Genomic DNA, 19,265 nt, shown 5'->3' with positions numbered 1-19,265 from the left:
ACAATACAGCCTAGGGGCTAATAATTTGACCAGAAGAAAAACTGGACAGGATTTTTTTACTTTCCTGACCTCTGGCAGCATCTTTTTTACAAAAACTAAATCTGGGAAAAAATGCACATTACTTTTCAAATATCTTGACTTTATGGAAAAGAGGCCTAAAGAAATCGTCGTCATAAGACGCTTTTTTACTGGACTGTACAGTCAGAGTAAAGAACTAGATGGTTCTGGTCAGAACACATCAGAAAGTACTTCTATATCTGGAAGGAAACTGACACAGTATAGAACCCTAAACAAACCACTTCTACTTTAAAACACGGAAGTGGCAGCATAGTGCTGCGGGAAGGCTTTTATTTGGTAACAGTAAGGAAGAATGGAGTAAAAGGTTCCCTCTGCAGCAAAAAAAGACCCTAAACATCCAGTAGGATTAATAGTTTAAGCACATCTATGTTTTAGTGGCCTAGTCAAAGTCCGGATCTGGACCTGATGAGTGGAGCTGAAAAGAATACAGCAGACATGGAAGTTTAAGGAGTTCAAATCCCTTTTTCAAGGCTTTTTAATGTTGTCACTAAGAGTTCTGCTGGGTTCCCTCTCCAGCTCCTGAGAAGAAATCCAGAGAGGCGTCTGGGCTCCGGAGAGAAGGACGCCGAAGACATCAAGAAGCAGCCATTTTTCAGGGTAAGCCCCTCATTTAAAAAACATTAATAAATAATGAACTACGTTAAAACATACGACTTTACACTGTAAACCCTTTATTTAGATACAAAGTGTTTGATGAATGAAAGGACAATTCTTAAAAAGGCCTTAAAAAGTCCTGCCTGTATAAAAGACGCTAACAGATGAACACCCCCCCTTAGGGCATGGACTGGGACGCACTTCTCCAGAGGAAAGTCACGCCTCCCTTCATCCCGACCATCGCCGGCAAAGAAGACGTCAGCAACTTCGACACGGAGTTCACCGCCGAGGCGCCCGCCCTCACGCCTCCCCGCGAGCGCCGCTCCCTCTCGTGGAAGGAGCAGGACTACTTTAAGGATTTCGATTACGTCTCCGACCTCTGCTAGGGCCTGGAGTCATGGAGGGGGTCACCTGCCCTCCGTCAGCCACAGGCTCTGATGGGGGAACCGACTGCTGTGCTGCACAGAAGACGGTGGAATGAGAACCTTTTACTCCCACCTTCTACTTTCTTTGTGGGAGACAGAAAGGACAGCTGAACTAAAAGTGTGTGAACAGCAACCGGACTGCGTGTCACACACCATTTCTGGACTCCCACAGAGGAGCGAAGCTGCCATGACAACAGAAGACTCTCCCGATGATGTAACGGATCCTGATGCGACAGGAAGTCCTTTCCTTCTCTTTAATCTGAACTCGCCCGACGCATTCCTCATGTCTGTTGCTTCTAACTGTGTTTAAATGTGAATTGTGGCCCACCACTCCTCAGCTTAATTCATGCAGCACCTAGAATCTACCACTTGTGGGCGCCAGAGGGTGACGTAGAAGGAGAAAGTGCAGTTTTTTTGTTTTTTTTTTCAGGTTTTGTTTGTGTTTTATTTCTGCCAAAGAAAGGCACCACAAGTGGAAGCTTTTATGGAGGAACAGCTGCTGTTTGCTTCATCTCCCTCCTTCTCCATCACTGTCTCCTGCTGTTTTTCGGTACATTGCAGATTTTTTTGTAGAGTATTAAAAATCTTCAGATGTTTTTTTTTTATTTTGGCGAGAAACCTTTTATCTCAGTTGTTTTTTTGTTTTTTTTATTCCTCTGTCGTTCACTGATATTGTAGCAGCCGTGATCCAGTAAAGATGTGAAACCAAGTGTGAAGGAATTCCTCTTTTTTCCTAATGTCACTTTTTCTTTTTAGGTGTTTTCCTACATGGAAAATTAGGCAGAGAACAGAAGGTTAGAATGTTCCCTAATTTTTTTTAGATCACATCTATCCACCATTAAGGGAGTCTGGAAAAGTAAATAATTTTCCAACTCTGGATAGAAACTAATAGGATTAAATTAAGCTTAGTACAGCGTTTAAGTTGCAGCCTTTATTGTTTATCCCAGTTTTCTAAAGGAAACTGTTTGGATAAAATAATTGAAGCAATTATTGTTTGTGTAACATCAAAGTGGGAAAAAAAAAGTCAATGAAATGGAAGTGAATTTTGTTCCATTATTGATGAAAGATAGATAAAATAGATATGTGAAAAAAATACTTTGTAAATGAAAAATAAAATGCAATCCAGAAACGTTGAAAAACTTTTAATCAATAAACAAGTTTTTGAGAGTAACTTTTCTGTTTTTTCAACATTTTTTAAATAATTTTTAAAACATTTTTTACATATTTCTATTATGTTTGAGATTTTTCTTCTATTCAGATTGAGTTTAACAAATTGCATTCTTTTCAAAGGTCACATTTTCTTCACTTTAAGCCTAATGCAAGCGTTCACTCTTCACTGATTTAAATGTTGTTGCTAACGTCCATGTAGACAGATAGAAGCGCATCTTTGCTCTTCAATCAGAAGGAAAGTCACCCCCAGAAGTAAAGAGAACCTGATCCTTAAAACCAGATTTGAAAAGAAGGTAATTCATAAAACTCCACCTGAAAAACAGAAATCTGAAATAAAAAATGTTGTCCAGAAATTCAAAGATATATTTCCACTCTCTGGATCGCTCTTTGTATCCATGTTTTGGGCCACGCCTTGTCCCCACACACCTGTGCCTTCAGGTGTGCTGAGATGTTGCATTTATAATTTTAAAATATAATAAAAATGTTGGTGAAGATTCTGAGTCATCTAGGTCATTGTCATTCCAAAAAATGTTAAAACAAACCACTGGACTTGTTTCCATGTTTGAAGGCGAATAAAATCTCGAACTCAATGCTATTCCTGCCATTTTGATTTTAAAAAGCTTCCTGGATGTGAAGTGAAACGTCTTCCAATTTGGAAACAAGTCCAGTGATTTGTTTTAACTATAATATAAAATGATAAAACGTTTTTGAAATATAAAATTAGGAAAAACACATTTGAGAAAACTAACTTGAGATAACTCAGTCAGAGGAAGAAAAACATGAACTCTCACAACCTGTTTTTGATTTAAACATTTTACAGAGTTTAATTTCTTAATAGCGTTTTTTAAAATCTCATTGTGTTTTTGCTCTTAGCAATAATGGGGGAAAAAATCACTCTATACAAGAGGCACATGGTGAATCTGGGAAAACTGCAGACACCCAGAGCTCAATTACTAACATTATCCGCTAATAAACCACAGGATTAAAAAACAACAATGTTCTTGCAAATCTGTAGCAGAGGTTCGTCTTCCAGCAGGACAAGGACCTTTAACAAGGTTTAGATCAGAGGTCTGCAACCTGAGGCCTTTTCACTGGACCCTGCTAACTATGACCACTACTGATATTAATATCAGCGAAAAAAAGGGGTTTAGTTAGTGTTGCACCGATTCCAGTATCGGGCAGGGCCCCGATCCAGCACTAACATGGAAACTAATACCATTTTGAGAGCCATAAGTTTATTCAACTATTGTCACCCATTCCAGGTAGGCAATAAAAACTGGATTCACTTGGTATTGGTCTTTTTCCTGCTTCGCAAAGGTAAGGCAGCAGCTTGACAAAGCCATGGTGGAAATGATTTTAATCCAAGTATGCAGTTTTTCATTTGTATACACACACATTAATTTCAAACAGGTGATATCAATATGGTATCGGTACCGGCAATACTGCACAGCCAGGTACCGGGTATCGGGGCCAAAAAATGGCATCAGTGCAACACTAGTTTTAACCATACAAGGAATTGGCTTTGATGAGAACGAGCTAAACAAAGAAAAAAAAAACACCAGTGACATAAATTTGGGGATATATAATATTGTGGTGTTTTGCTCAATACTTTTACTAGAGTAACCTTCTTATAAAATATATCTACTGTTACTCTAGTAAAATGTTTGGCTACTTTATGTACCAAGGTGCTCCAGACCAGAGGGGCGGGTAGAGCACCAAAAGTTTGCATTCAAGTAGAAGTAGCCCTACTTTCATATATTTCCTTTAAAGAAAAATTAAAAGTCGAAGTCCAAGAAATGACTTAAGTAAAAGTAAACGGTAAAGATTTTGTTAATAATGTAATCAGTCAGACCATGATATAAAGTTATTCCCCTTGTTTTAAAGATGACAAGAAAGCGATAAATAAAATCTGCTGCAGCTCAAACTGAGCATCAGAAAGCAGAAGAAAGATGATTTAAATGACTTTGAAGTTAACATAGTTGGTGGTGCCAGATTTGCTAATCGTAATATTTCAGAACCTGCTGATCTTCTCGGATTAACAGAGAAGGTTGGAAAAAGAAATACCAGTAAATATCTAGTGAGCAGCTGTTCTGAGGGAGCAAATGCCTTCTTAATGCCAGAGTTTAGAGGAGAACAGCCAGACTGGTTTGGGCTGATATAAAGGTAACAGTTAAATAAATACTCGTTAAAACAGAGGTATGCAGAAGAGCATCTTGGCTACAGCCTGGTTCTGCTGGAGGTTTCTTCCAGTTAAAAGGGAGTTTTTCCTCTCCACTGTCGCTACCAGCATGCTTAGTGTGAGGGATTGCCTTCGAGTCAATGAGTTGATGCAATCAACTGGTTTTCCTTAGATAGAAAACTTTGAATCAATTTGACTGGATAATCTGGTGAACTGTAAAGGGCCTTGAGATGACATGTGTTGTGAATTGGCGCTTGAACTGAACTACAGCAGCAGAAAACCACCCTGGGTGCCACTCCGGTCAGCTAAGAACATGAAACGGCTCTACAGGCTTACTAAAATAAGACAATAGTAGATCGGAAATATGTTACTGGTCTGTTAGGGGCTCGATTTTCTGCGGCGACATTTAGATGGTTGGGTTGAAATTTAGAGTAAAAAACATGAAAACATGGATCCATCCTGCCTTGTATCAACAGTTCAGGCTGCTGGTGGTGTAATGGTGTGGGGAATATTTTCTTGGCACACTTTGGCCCCTCTTAGTACCAACTAAGCATTGTGTGAACACCATATTCATCCCTTTATGGCCACAGTGAACCCATCTTCTACTTCCAGCAGGATAACACGCCGTGTCATAAAGCAGGAATCATCTCAGACTGGATTCTTGAACGTGACGATGAGTTAATTGTACTCAAATGGCCTCATAAGTCACCAGATCTCAATCCATTAGAGCATCTTTGGGTTGCAAAGGAATGGCAGATTCGCATCATGGACGTGCAGCCGACAAATCTGCAGCCTCTGTGTGATTCTGTCATGTCAATATGGACCAAACTCTCAGAAAAAACACATTTTTTTATCATTATAACTGCAGTAGGGTGGCTTGTTTATCTGTTCCCATGCAATGTATCATCAAAAGGTGCTAAATGGGTTAACTCTAGGGATGCAAAATCGTTTTTCCTGATCGTTTTTCCCCTATTGTAGGCTGGAAATCATATACTGTCATGGTGGGCTTTAAGGATCTCACCCACATGCAGAGAAACACTCAGAGAAGCAAGAGAAAAAGTTAACTGGTTTATTTGAAGGTTTACAAAAAACAGAGTGTGAGATAATACTTCTGGGCAAACTCAGTTGGACCTCAGAGGACTGGTGAACCGGAACCGGAAACTCTGAAGGGGAGATCACAATGATCAGTTCAGGGCCCGTAGGAAATATGACTGATACTTGAGATTTGTGGGAATGGGACTCACGTTTGGGGGGTTCTAGGTTATCCCTTGGATCTAGTTTGTGGGGTTTAATCCAGAGATGAAAGAACTCGTTGGAGGGCAGACAGGCAGACTGGCGTTGGGTCCAGAGGAGTAATGGAGCAGGCTGTCACCGGGTTTTCCTGAAGTTGACTTGAACGAATCTGGTAGAGGTTTTCCCTTTCTCGGTTTGACTCAAATACTTCCAATAATATCCAGTGGATCAGGAAGGCTTCCTACCGGAGAACAAAGACAGTGGCAAAGCTAAGACTCAGAGAGACAAGGCATAAATTAGACTCAGCTAATCTCAGTTTGGCTAGAGTACCCAATACTGGCAAACACTCTGGCGTCAAAGTAGTGGCAGCCCGCTGCTCATATACTCCTCTGGTGATGACCCAACAAGCCTCAAGAGTGAGAGGAGGCACAAACGAGGAGAGGGCACCATCTAGTGGTGGAAAGGGAGAACAAAAGAAAACACAAAGCAACCCACACAAACTGGAATCCTAACATATACTTTCTTTGGATGGCTTCAGTTTTAATTCATTTTCCAAACATTGGAAATAATACACAGTTTTTTTTATCGCATTTTAAATGTTTAAATCTTTCCTTTAGAGAAGCTTGACTGTTTATCCTTTTTTCCCTTCCCCGCAGGTTTTACAGCAATCATGGGGGTGCAGCTGCACCTTATTTGTTTAGATCAAATTATAATCATTAATAAAAAAAATGGCCTAGTTAAAGTCCAGATCTAAACCTAGTGGTGAATGTGATTAAGACTCCAACTGCATCTCTTTATAAACCCTTTATATCTTAATTTATAAATATATAAAAGAGGGTTTTAATCTCCCACCTCAGAGTTCTGCAGAATAGTATTTGGTTTTATCATTTAACTTCCAGAGAAACGTTACAAAGAAAAAACGAAGTTCAGGGAATTTAATCGCTTTTGTTAGGTGCTCTGTATATGATATAGATGTTCCTCTGCTCCCACTGACATTGCAAATGTTTTGTCATCTCGACCATTTCTCCGAACTCCCAAATACTCAAAATGAATTTCATAGATATAATAAAAGGGTAAAACGCAATAATGTCTAAGAAATATGCAGCAGCCGAGGGTCCCAGCTGTCGTTAGTAATGGGGTTTGCTGAAAAGAACATGAACCAGAATATTTCTCAGTGTATTAGAAATTGAAAATGGGCACAGAAGAAACAAGGTCAAATAATCCCAAAGATAAATTAGGTAATGGTTCAGCAAGCTAGCGATGCTGAATTATCATTTTGCTGTTCTGCTACATTATATTTGTAATATAACATATAAACTTATTTTGTTAAACATATTAGAGTAAAATAAGACATCAGAGTTCTGACATTAAATACTCTCCACTGAAATCAAATTAATCTGAGGTTTTATATTCCCAAAAACATCAGATCACTTCCCATGAAAGGATCGCTAACCTGGCGTTTTACTTATATAGTCCTTTAAAAACTGAGAGGAGGAAGATCAAAATCACACTTTGAGGAGTTTCAGGTTTTTACACAACATGAAACAAACAAAGCCAGTTTCTCACTCTGGGTTTTCCAGCAGGTTTTAATTGAAGCCAAACTACGGTGACCAGACGCCCCCCTGTTTTGGACCCCCTCAGGGTTCCATCATTAAATCATTAAAACTCATTGAATTATTATTTTTGAAATTAAGGCATTAATTAGCATTAAAATTCATTAAATGTGATTATCATTGCATTTTAAATGCTTCATTAAAAAAAAAGAAAAAAACAAAAACAATTTCAATTATTCCGCAATGTGTTTGCGCGGAACTGCTTCTGCTTAATTATAAAACAAATTTCAACAAAAGTGGCTGGAAAACGAGGAATTCGGACATGGCTCTAGCTCATATATATATTATATATATATACACTACCGTTCAAAAGTTTGGGGTCACATTGAAATGTCCTTATTTTTGAAGGAAAAGCACTGATCTTTTCAATGAAGATAACTTTAAACTTTAAAGAAATACACTCTATACATTGCTAATGTGGTAAATGACTATTCTAGCTGCAAATGTCTGGTTTTTGGTGCAATATCTACATAGGTGTATAGAGGCCCATTTCCAGCAACTATCACTCCAGTGTTCTAATGGTACAATGTGTTTGCTCATTGGCTCAGAAGGCTAATTGATGATTAGAAAACTCTTGTGCAATCACGTTCACACATCTGAAAACAGTTTAGCTCGTTACAGAAGCTACAAAACTGACCTTCCTTTGAGCAGATTGAGTTTCTGGAGCATCACATTTGTGGGGTCAATTAAACGCTCAAAATGGTCAGAAAAAGAGAACTTTCATCTAAAACTCGACAGTCTATTCTTGTTCTTAGAGATGAAGGCTATTCCATGCGAGAAATTGCTAAGAAATTGAAGATTTCCTACAACGGTGTGTACTACTCCCTTCAGAGGACAGCACAAACAGGCTCTAACCAGAGTAGAAAAAGAAGTGGGAGGCAATGTTGCACAACTGAGCAAGAAGATAAGTACATTAGAGTCTCTAGTTTGAGAAACAGCCGCCTCACAGGTCCCCATCTGGCATCTTCATTAAATAGTAACAGCAAAACACCAGTGTCAACATCTACAGTGAAGAGGTGGCTGAGGGATTCTGGGCTTCAGGGCAGAGTGGCAAAGAAAAAGCCATATCTGAGACTGGCCAATAAAAGAAAAAGATTAAGATGGGCAAAAGAATACAGACATTGGACAGAGGAAGACTGGAAAAAAGTGTTGTGGACGGATGAATCCAAGTTTGAGGTGTTTGGATCACAAAGAAGAATGTTTGTGAGACGCAGAACAAATGAAAAGATGCTGGAAGAATGCCTGACGCCATCTGTTAAGCATGGTGGAGGTAATGTGATGGTCTGGGGTTGCTTTGGTGCTGGTAAGGTAGGAGATTTGTACAGGGTAAAAGGGATTCTGAATAAGGAAGGCTTTCACTCCATTTTGCAACGCCATGCCATACCCAGTGGACAGCGCTTGGTTGGAGCCAATTTCATCCTACAACAGGACAATGACCCTAAACAGACCTCCAAATTGTGCAAGAACTATTTAGAGCAGAAGCAGACAGCTGGTATTCTATCGGTAATGGAGTGGCCAGCGCAGTCACCAGATTTATATGCTGATGATACAGTGGTTTACACTCACGCCCTCACCACTTCAGGGGCTCTACAGGAACTTCAGGTTGCATTTCAGGAATTACAAAAGACATTGTTAAGTTTTAAATTGGTTTTAAATACACAGAAAACAAAGTTTATGGTTTTCTCAAAAGCTCAATCACAGCTACTTGACAATTGTAGTATTGTGTCCTTAGATGGGAAATCCATTGAGAAAGTGTCTTCATACAAGTACTTGGGAATATGGATAGATGATAAGCTTTCTTTTAAAGTACCAATACATTAGTGAAGAAGCTTAAAGTAAAGCTTGGTTTTTACTTCAGAAATAAATCTTGTTTTACCTTCAGTGCTAAGAAGAAACTTGTCTGTGATTGATTATGGAGATATATTGTACATGCATGCTGCATCCTCCATCTTGCGTCATATTGACTCAGTGTACCATGCATCATTACAATTCATTACAAATTCTAAGTCCCTTACTCATCACTGCATTCTTTATGATCTAGTTGGTTGGACATCACTTACAATTCGTAGAAAACAGCACTGGTATATCTTTATCTACAGTATAAAGCAATACTTGGTAAACTCCCACTGTACCTCTGTAACCTCCTCTCTGTGAGTTCTGGTAGTTATCAGTTGCGCTCCTCTCAGTGGTTACTTTTTAATGTACCCCGAGCTTCAACTGAGTTGGGAAAAACTGCATTCTCCTACTCTGCACCTTGGGGATGGAATAACCTCCAGAAAGAGCTCAAATTAGAAACTCTCGTGTCCATTAATGAATTTAAAGCAACCATGAAGAATGTAGAGATGGAGATATGTGCCTGTTTTTCTTGAGATGCTCAATGTGTTTTAACATACTGCTCTGATTTTATTTTTTATTTTTAAATTTTTTTTTTAATTATTTTTTTATTTTTTATTACGAAAAATGTAATATGTTGTAAATATGTATGAACTTCCTGTGGTTTGGCTGCTACCTTGGCCAGGTCTCTCTTGAAAAAGAGATTCTGAATCTCAATGGGACTTCCTGGTTAAATAAAGGTTAATCAAATCTGAACCCCATTGAACTGTTGTGGGAGCAGCTTGATCGTATGGTACGCAAGAAGTGCCCATCCAACCAGTCCAACTTGTGGGAGCTGCTTCTGGAAGCGTGGGGTGCAATTTCTCCAGATTACCTCAACAAATTAACAGCTAGAATGCCAAAGGTCTGCAATGCTGTAATTGTTGCAAATTGAGGATTCTTTGACAAAAGCAAAGTTTGATGTAAAAAAAAAATCTTATTTCAAATACAAATCATTATTTCTAACCTTGTCAATGTCTTGACTCTATTTTCCATTCATTTCACAACGTATGGTGGTGAATAAGTGTGACTTTTCAGGAAAACACAAAATTGTTTGGGTATATATATATATATATATATATATATATATATATATATATATATATATATATATATATATATATATATATATATATATATATATATATATATATATATATATATATATATAGTAGTCATGGGTAAGAGCATTAAAGCTGAAGTCTGTAAGTTTTTAAAAATCACTTTTTTGTCATATTGGCTAAAACTGTCCCTATGCCCAGACAGCAGTACATGTGATATGTAACCTGTGAAAAAAACTGCTTCAATTGGTCCCGCATACTGCCTGTATTTCAATCTGGAAAGAATAATTCGGGATGAGTCAAAACAACCAATCACAGCCAGAGGAGCGTCTGATGGAGTGTCAATCACAGCTCACACACGCTGAATTTATTTTTATTTGATTGCAGAAATCCTCTTAATCTTAATCATCTTAAGCCAAATACCAACAACCATGTTATAATAGGAAAAAGTCTGATTCTGGATGATGTCTCCTTTTAAGACACTCTTGAACTTGAGAGAAATCCCATCCCTATTCCCAATTTGTCAGATTATTCCTCGGTGGGAATATGGGAACATTCCAACAATCCTTCCAAGGAGCATTTGTCAGGTCGGGTACTGATTAGATGAAAAGGCTCTCATTCATCTCCATAGTGGTCAGATGGGTTAAAGTGAAGACTGCACTGGTACAACTGGTACAACAGACTAACGAAGGTGAAGGTGGTCAAACTGTCTGTGCGCTGAAGTCTTAAAGGTGTGTTCACACCGAAGGAGAACGACATTGAATGCAGCGACTGATTTACATTTATCCTAATGTAAACCTACAGACAGAAAATACAGGCAATAAGTCTTTCACATCACAGAGGAGAAGTTATCACCTAATATTTTTGTGTTTTATGTAAACAACATTATAAAACGTCTCACCTCAAATGGCCGCCAGAAGGTGAGGCTACAGCTTCTCAATCCTATTTACGTACAGGCTTTGTCACAGCCTCTCCATAAACGTATGACCCCCGCCAAAAAAAAAAGAAGCAAAGTCAAACGCGTGCAACTTAAATTTGAAACACAATACAAATACACATTGTGGATTAACCGATCTAATCTCAAGCATCATATGAAAAACATCACCAAGACTTCTATAATGGGGTTTTACTGGCTTTGGTAACCTAAGCACATAAGATGGAAAACGTTAACCTTTAGATGCAAAACCCCCATCATGCACTGCAACATATTTTTGCAAAATATTTGAACATAAGTTCACCAAATATAACAGGAACATTGTAGTTTGCTTTAAAGAAAGCATTTTAGTTTTATTATAATTTAGCTTGGTGCAAGGATTTTACATTTTTAAGAAATAGGGTTTTACAATTTGAAGAAATAAAAAATTACACCATATGCCAACCGTCACAAGGATGTTACTTCTCGAGATCCTTGAGTTATTTACTGTCACACGTAGGAGCTTCAGTCGGAGAGTAAATGTTGGGGCCAGTATGATTTAAGGAAAGCCAGCCCTCACACGCTGAAATTAGGACCGGCCAATCAGTCTGAGCCTTGATACCAATCTCCCCAGTTTCTTTCTCTATGTTGAACCATGAACTCTGACCTCTACTGAGGAAGGTGAGGCCTTCAGGGCTTTAGATAATCCACCTCCTGGATGAGCCTTTGATGTGCTATTAATGTAACATTCCTGGCACATTTTACCACATTCTCTATATGTGGTTCAGGGATTTCTATTTAGGGCTGGACAGTGGAGGAGTGGTACTGCTGCCTTCGAGCAAGAAGGTTCTGGGTTTGATTCCTTGACCCGGGGTCTTTCTGCATGGAGTTTGCATGTTCTCCCTGAGCATATGTGGGTTCTCTCCGGATACTCTGGCTTCCTATCACAATCCAAAAACATGACTTTTAGGTTGATTGGATTCTCTAAATTCTCCTTAGGTGTGAGTGAATGGTTGTTTGTCCTGTTTGTCTCTGTGTTGGTGACTGGCGACCCGTCCAGGGTGAACCCCGCCTCTCGCCCGTAGACAGCTGGAGATAGACACCAGCAGTCCTAGCGACCAGCTGGGACAAGCGTGATGGAAAATGTTACCCCTATTGATCAATTCAGGATGATGTCTTTAAACATCTTATAGCCAACTGAATTTTATCAGTGTTTCTGTTTTAAAGACCCATTATTAAAATCGCTGCCCTGCCTGGTGGTAGAGAAATAACTCAAATTAACTTTACAGTTCACTTCCTATCAAACTACTAGACTAGATTTTTCTCTAAAAAGAAGCAGAAAGTATATTTTTTTTTTGTCTTCCTGGTAAAAACAATGAATAATTTGCTAGAAGTCCATCATTGAAGGGAGGTTTGCTGTAAACACAGCTTTAGACATTTGGATGTTTTATGTGTTTGTCTGTTTACTCCCTCAGTCTAACTCCTCCTCTCTTCTTCTCCGCTCCTCCCTCCCGTTGCTCGCTGTGTTTGGAGACTTTTCCAAAGCCTTTCATACCTCTCCTTACTATTTCTCTCTCCACTGAGTCACACCATGCCCTGAGCCCTCCCATTACCTCTATAAATTTGTCTTTACATCCTCCATACTCCTTCAGAGTGTTTTTAATCAGTTCAGTACGTTTTATTCAGCAGAAAAGCACAGCTGAGGATGGAGAATATCTTACTTCCAGGTTTAGGAAGTGAAACGTGTGTGTGGTTGTGTGTTTAGTAAATGAGGGGGCGTGTGTAGATCTGGGATTGGTGTCCTCACAGCTTCAGCACTCAGATCATCAGTCAGCTTTTTCCTCTAAGAAGCACCACAGGTGAGTCTTTGTTTTCATATAAATTACCTGTTATCATGAGGGTAGAGCTTCACTATAATAGATTGGAAAAATTAAAGATTAAAACATTGAAACTTGCCTAAATATCAATTTCATTTTGCAAATTAGATTATAGTTTATTAACATATATAGGCTTTGATTGGGGTACAGTAGGCATGGTTTGGTTTGTTTTGTGCTGTTTACTCTTTATTTATGAAAGAAAATGTCGACTAAAAACATAAAAACTCTTGAAACAAAGGTTGTTGTTTTTTTACTTCATTTAACTCAACTAAAATCATACAGAGATCTGTTCATATCAACATGAGAAGGTGACATTTATAGAGTAATCAGTCATATTTCCTTAATCTACAAATAACTGATGAACAAAGGTTGAAAATAATTGAGAATAATGGGGATATTTTCAACTTAGGGTGATATTTTTATGCATTTCTGTGTTTGATTAGAAGCCTGTCTAAAATAAAGCTGATTTTCCTTAATGTGATTTTATAGGTTGTTGCCAGAAGCTGGATCCAGTATGGCATCTCTACTGAAGGCTGGATGGTGTTTTTTCTGCTTTCTTCTCCTCTGGGAAACAATAAAAGGTAAGAATGATGTACCCGATGGGGTAAAATGACTCTCATCAGAGGTCATTATAATTAGGTCACATCAGCGCGGATTGAACATACATCATTTTCCAAAGGTATCCATGTCTTTTACATTTTTTGTCATGTTAAAACCGTAAATCTCTATTTAGTTCAGTCTTTCTGGGTCATTTATAAGAAGAACCAACAATTTCCGCAAATACAGCCTGCAGGCATCTCAGAGGATGATTCAGATGCTTTGCACATCTAAAGACAAACATATGTACCTACACGGCACAGTTGTTTTTAATAAATAATATGGGTTTTAACTTTTAGTAAGACATTATGACAATAGGATAATCTGAATCATTTTATTGTTTTAATGCAGTCAGATTTCCTTCCTATTTGGCTTTACCTACCCTCTCATTAACTATAACAGCTTCACTTTCCCTGCCAATGAAAAGCTTCCCCACAGCATCATACTGCTACCTCTATGTTATACACACAGATTGGTAAAAAGTTTTCTATCTAAGGGAAACCAGCTGATTCACGTTCGCTTTGTCTCAAACTGCAGGATTGACTTCCTTTGGCTTTCATTCAGCTTTGCTTTCTCCATGACCAAATGAAAACCAGATTTATAGACGGTAGAGTGACAATATGCCTCCATTATGCTTTGATTACTGCTCCTGCCTGAACTGTCAGAGGGACATTGACATTTCCACAAGATGGGTTAAATAATAATCTGTGAGATGCTTTGAAATTTTTTTCTCTATGACCCAAAGCCTTATTTTCTGCTATTTGAAGCTGTCTGAATACTAATTCATGTCACTCTATAAGAACCATGTTTCATGTTAGTTTGGGATTTTTGATTACTGTTTGTACATCACATAATAAGTAATTATCTGGTTTTGCCATGATAAAAAAATTAAAATAATAAACATAAATGTGTAGGAGGGAATTATTTTTTCCTGACGCTCTGAGTGATCATTTTGCACATTTGTCTGAATCCCATCATGGTTTTTCATGTTGGCTGAAGGTGCAGAGCTGCAGTGTTCTCCTGCTGATCCGGTTGCAGCGGAGCACCCTGTTCAGGGTCTGCTGGAGAGGTTTCAGGTGAGCCAAGGCTGCGCTGCAAGAGAGCAGGGGAACAAGGAAACTCATGTCATCGCTTTGCAGCAAGCATCCAGCAGCCCTGGCAATGTGGTAACTGCTTAACAATTATGTTAAACACATAAGAATCCTGCACTGGCCTTGATAGTGTTTGAACTGGAGGTGCTAAATAAGCTAATGATCTAACTAACGTATATCTTGATAATTTTATAAAATCTTATTGCAAAGAGTATTTAGCACTTCTTCTCATACTAGGATAAACCTTATTTGGTTTCTAGGCTGGACCCCATTTTAATGAAGTTTGGATCTTCTCCTTCCTCAGCTAAAACATGCATGTTATGTTCAGTGGGAATGAAAAAAACAGACTCTGGGAACTTACATTTCACGGTTGAAATAGCCAAATCATTGGAAATAATATTATGTTTTTACTCAACGAGCGAATTAATATTTTGACAAACTATTGTGGTCAAAGGTTATTGTGTTATGACGTTATTTCACATTGTGGGAGAAATTCAGCGAACTCCAGCCCCTAAAAACTATAGATATGTTGAGGAGAAATTGTAACAGTACTAAAAAAAATTCTATTTATGAAAAAAAAGAAGAAATAAATAATAAAAATGGGAGAAACATGTAAAAAAAAAACTAGCCGATGTTCATTCTATGAATATGCTTTGTCAGCATTTCCTTAAAAACAGCCTTAAATTATTACTTATATAGAAACATTTACACTGGGGAATTTAACACAAGTGAACTACATTTACATTTTATGGCCATTTGAAGCCAATTGGAGAATCTGAAATATATTTAGGGGCACCTGAGTAAAGGCTACCTAATATGAATGTGAGCCATGATTTGTAAATTAGTGAAACTCTAAGGTTTTTGTATTATCTTCATAGCACCTTCCACAGATACAACCATCACAATAATTGATAAAATTAACTATGTTAACATCTAATTAAGAAAACGCCTGTCTAAATAAGTATGTTTTGAGGTTTGTTGTCTGTTTTTAAGAGTCAGTAGATGCTATGGAGTGAAGAGAAAATGGAAGGAAGCTTGAAGCTTCAGCTACACGTCTTTAAACGAGCCCAGGGAACCATCTGCAGCCTCAGATTGGACAATCTAAGAAACCAGGAAAAAACAGGGCCTTATCTCATGTATATAGCACCAATTTACAACACGTGTCATCTAAAGGCAATGTATAAAATAAATTAAATCAAATCATACAGTCAGATGAGTTACAAGTTTTCTGAGGAGACCCTGCTGATTGCATTATGTCATCAACATTGCAGGATTCTGTCTAAGAAAGAACCAGTTAAGCAGACCAGCTCTAAGGCAGTTTTCCTGGCAATGTAGGAGAGAAAAAGGACTAAACACCGAAAAAGTGTAATGTCTCAATACAGAATTGCATCAGCTAAACTGAGTTCCAGGCCAGATTAGCAAAGATCAATATATCGGGGAAAAGCAGAGAGAACATAAAGGTATGGGTTGAACTAACAAATGTTGCAAAACTGGATAATGGAATTTGAATTAAGTGGAATGATGGAAAGTGATCCCTATGCCCTCGATCAGATTAAGCTCATAGCAGCCTAACTGAAGCTATAGCTTAGGGTAACATGAGCCACTCTATCAGTTTTATCAAAAAGGAACATTTTAAGCCTAGTCTTAAAAGTAGGCAGGGAGTATAAAGCTGTATAATTGGATCCCTGGAAAAGAGGTCTGATAACAAAAAGATCTGCCTCCCGTTCTGTTTTTAGAACCTTTAGAAGCTACTACTTTGGTAAAAGAAGAAAAAAATTATTCTTTGTGTTTCTTAGGTGATAAAAACAGTTTCCAAAAATGTGCATACAGTGAGCCTCAAGAGATAAAGCGTTGTCTAATCCAAAGTTTTGACAAAAGTAGATAAAAAGGTTACATGCTACCTAACAACTAGAAATGTTTTTAATGGGAGAAATCATCATCGTCTTTGTCTTACGACATAGACTCAATTTTATTTATCCCTTGGGATCACTCCTTCAGGGAAATTCTGGTTCCAGTAGCTTATATAGAGTACAAAGAGTTAAAGCAAGATGCAATTAAAGATAAAAATTAAAATTCAACAGACAATATAAAAAAAAAAGAAAAAAGCTGTAATGTCCTGGAATATGTTTCACTTTGGTATAAAAAAAAATTCTGCCCAGTAGAGAGTTAAGGAAAGACTACACAGAAGTTGACTTGGATTATTGCACTTGTACTGCAGAGATGTACTGACCTTATAAATAAATAAAAAATTACACAGGCTACACAGTAGTTGGCATGTGTTATTCCACAGTGAGAGAGAAGAATATTGCACAAGTGACAATAGGTAATGTTTTGCATGTCTTCTTGTCGTTAATCTGCAGACACTCTTTGATGACCCACAGTTTAACTTTTAATAAACTGACAGACCTGCCACATTTTTAAAGCATATAAAGATTCTAGGTAAATCTAGAGATACAATAACAAGAGGACTGGGCCTAAATCAGACCCCTGAGGAATTCCTCATGACAAAGTGGCTAAGTCTAAGTTCAAGCAGTATTAAAGACTCTTCCAAAACTTTATAAACACATTAGAGCATTGTTTTGTCAATCATCCACATCTTTTTTTCCTGTCCGTAGGTGCTGGTGTTCCTTAAACCCCCCTCCAGCGTTCCTCTCAGGGCGCTCCATCTGGTGCTCAGCTCCATGCATCCAATCACATGGTCGCTGAAGGCTGAGCTGCTGCCCCAAAACCTCCCAGTATTTGTGCAGGTCAGTCAGAGTGTGTAGTAGAGAGATTGTGGACAGAAAGTCCTTGTTTAAAAGTGCCATCTTTGATCTGCTAGGTGTCTCCAAAATCCAGTGTCCGGTCACAGACTCTACACTTGTGTGCTCAAACGGTTCCTTCATTACCTTTTCGCCTCCGCAAACTGTATCACTGGGCTCTGAAGCACCACGGTAACCTCTCCTCACTGATCCATACGACGCAAGCCAATCGGGTCTATATCCAACTGGGGGAAGGTGAGCCTCTGAGAAACAACACTACAGAAAGATTGTTGAACTTAGGTGTTGTTTTTACTTCCATAGTCATGGGTGTTTAAATCCTAATATACTTTATAGCCATGCAGATCACTTAAATAAGCATTTTTTAAGGAATGAGTTACTTTATAGAGTTCAGCAAATTCATTTAATCACTATGTAAGCTTTTTGTTCTTGATGTGTAGAACCCTAAAACAGGCAAGATGGCAGAAAAATGAAACTAATTTATTGTCTGACACTAAAGGTTACATATAAAACAAAATGGATGAATAACAAAGAATACGTCAGCTGTCCTGGCCTAATGGGAGTGGCTGCTTAGGTAATACAGTGTCCACAAGGAAGGTCTGAAGGGCAAACATTAGCAAATATAAAGACATATTCCGTCTAGTGACTGGATAATTGATTAAAAATGTGCGAAAATCGGGCCGTGGAGCCCTTCTATTATAACTGAAACTGAAGCTAGTAGTGTCATAAATGTGACAATGTCAACCTCCTGCATAAGTTCAATTGTCCATCAGGTGATGAGAAACAAAATGACGCATAGTTCTGTTTTTTTAATTGTTGGCTAAACTTAAAATCTGAGAAGTCAGCTTTCTAATATTAATTAATTCCAGCTGACTTATCAAGAGAGGTGGGCAATATAGTGTTTAGACATCATTATCAGAGATATGTTTTCTAAAATGTTTACGGCTCTAATGCTTGAGTCACAGCATTACTTTGGTCTATTGTTCTTGACTAAATGAAAAGCATGGAAAATCTCCCAGAAATGACAGATGAGAGAAATGTACCATCACCTGCTATGGCTCCTATGAAGAACAACAGCAAATGATAGCTGCTCATGCTTTTTAGGCTAACAAACAATCTAGTTGTCTCTACCGGGAGGACAGAGTAGTTACCTGATGGCACAGTCCTGTGTCTAACATAATGCAAATATAAAACTTCACTCTTATTCTGAATTGAATGACATGTCCAGCAGAAATCCTGCATCTCAGCATCCTTTTAGAAACCCCACCTAGTAAAAACTACACTGAAGTAGACTCTTGTCTTCTCCTGGTTATTGCTTCTTTTTCTTTTCTTGGTTACTTTCTCTTCCCTCTCAATGAGCAAAGACTTTGGATCTACCATTTGTACTTTGACCAATCAGCACAGAAAGTTCTGCTGAATGTCCCTCCTCTCCCCAAATGGATTTTATGAGAGCCGACCCAGATTTATAGCGTGTAGAACTAAACCAAGAGTGCTACACCTGATCAATCTTAATTTCTAAGTTAAAGAGAGGATTATAATTGTCCTAAATTGGTGAATGCTGAGCTTAAACGTTTGAGTTGTTTGGAAAGAGGGGAGAAAAAAAACTAACAAAAAACTGGCAGGAGAATGAAAATTAAATGAAAAAGGAACAAATAAGTAAAACAATAATAACCTGAATGTGAATAAACCCTTAACCGATCCATAATGCAAAAAACAACAGAAACCTAACCACCAATGGGATGAAATAAATCCAAAATCTGTTACCTTTTAATGCCGAAGTAAAAGTGACTGGAAACAACAGCA

General features: G+C 38.1%; 2 protein-coding genes across 4 annotated transcripts in view; both read left to right on the top strand.

Moving 5' to 3' along the window:
* The window catches only part of pkn1b (protein kinase N1b), an 87,174-nt gene extending 85,368 nt beyond the window's left edge, over positions 1 to 1,806 (top strand). For all 3 annotated transcript variants that reach the window (XM_038290407.1, XM_038290406.1, XM_038290405.1), the window contains exons 21-22: positions 595 to 675; positions 855 to 1,806. In XM_038290407.1, coding sequence (XP_038146335.1) covers positions 595 to 675; positions 855 to 1,058 — 285 coding nt within the window. In that variant the 3' untranslated portion in view covers positions 1,059 to 1,806. The remainder of the gene's footprint in view (positions 1 to 594; positions 676 to 854) is intronic.
* Positions 1,807 to 12,850: 11,044 nt separating this feature from the next.
* The window catches only part of engl (endoglin, like), a 32,371-nt gene continuing 25,956 nt past the window's right edge, over positions 12,851 to 19,265 (top strand). The window contains exons 1-5 of the mRNA XM_038290435.1: positions 12,851 to 12,997; positions 13,505 to 13,596; positions 14,591 to 14,778; positions 17,319 to 17,450; positions 17,525 to 17,699. Coding sequence (XP_038146363.1) covers positions 13,530 to 13,596; positions 14,591 to 14,778; positions 17,319 to 17,450; positions 17,525 to 17,699 — 562 coding nt within the window. The 5' untranslated portion in view covers positions 12,851 to 12,997; positions 13,505 to 13,529. The remainder of the gene's footprint in view (positions 12,998 to 13,504; positions 13,597 to 14,590; positions 14,779 to 17,318; positions 17,451 to 17,524; positions 17,700 to 19,265) is intronic.

This window comes from Cyprinodon tularosa, unplaced genomic scaffold (genome assembly GCF_016077235.1).
Source record: "Cyprinodon tularosa strain WSP-4 unplaced genomic scaffold, ASM1607723v1 ctg280, whole genome shotgun sequence".
NCBI classification, from domain to species: domain Eukaryota; kingdom Metazoa; phylum Chordata; class Actinopteri; order Cyprinodontiformes; family Cyprinodontidae; genus Cyprinodon; species Cyprinodon tularosa.
The sequence above is the reverse complement of the archived record's forward strand: the minus strand, read 5'-3'. Positions and strand labels throughout refer to the sequence as shown.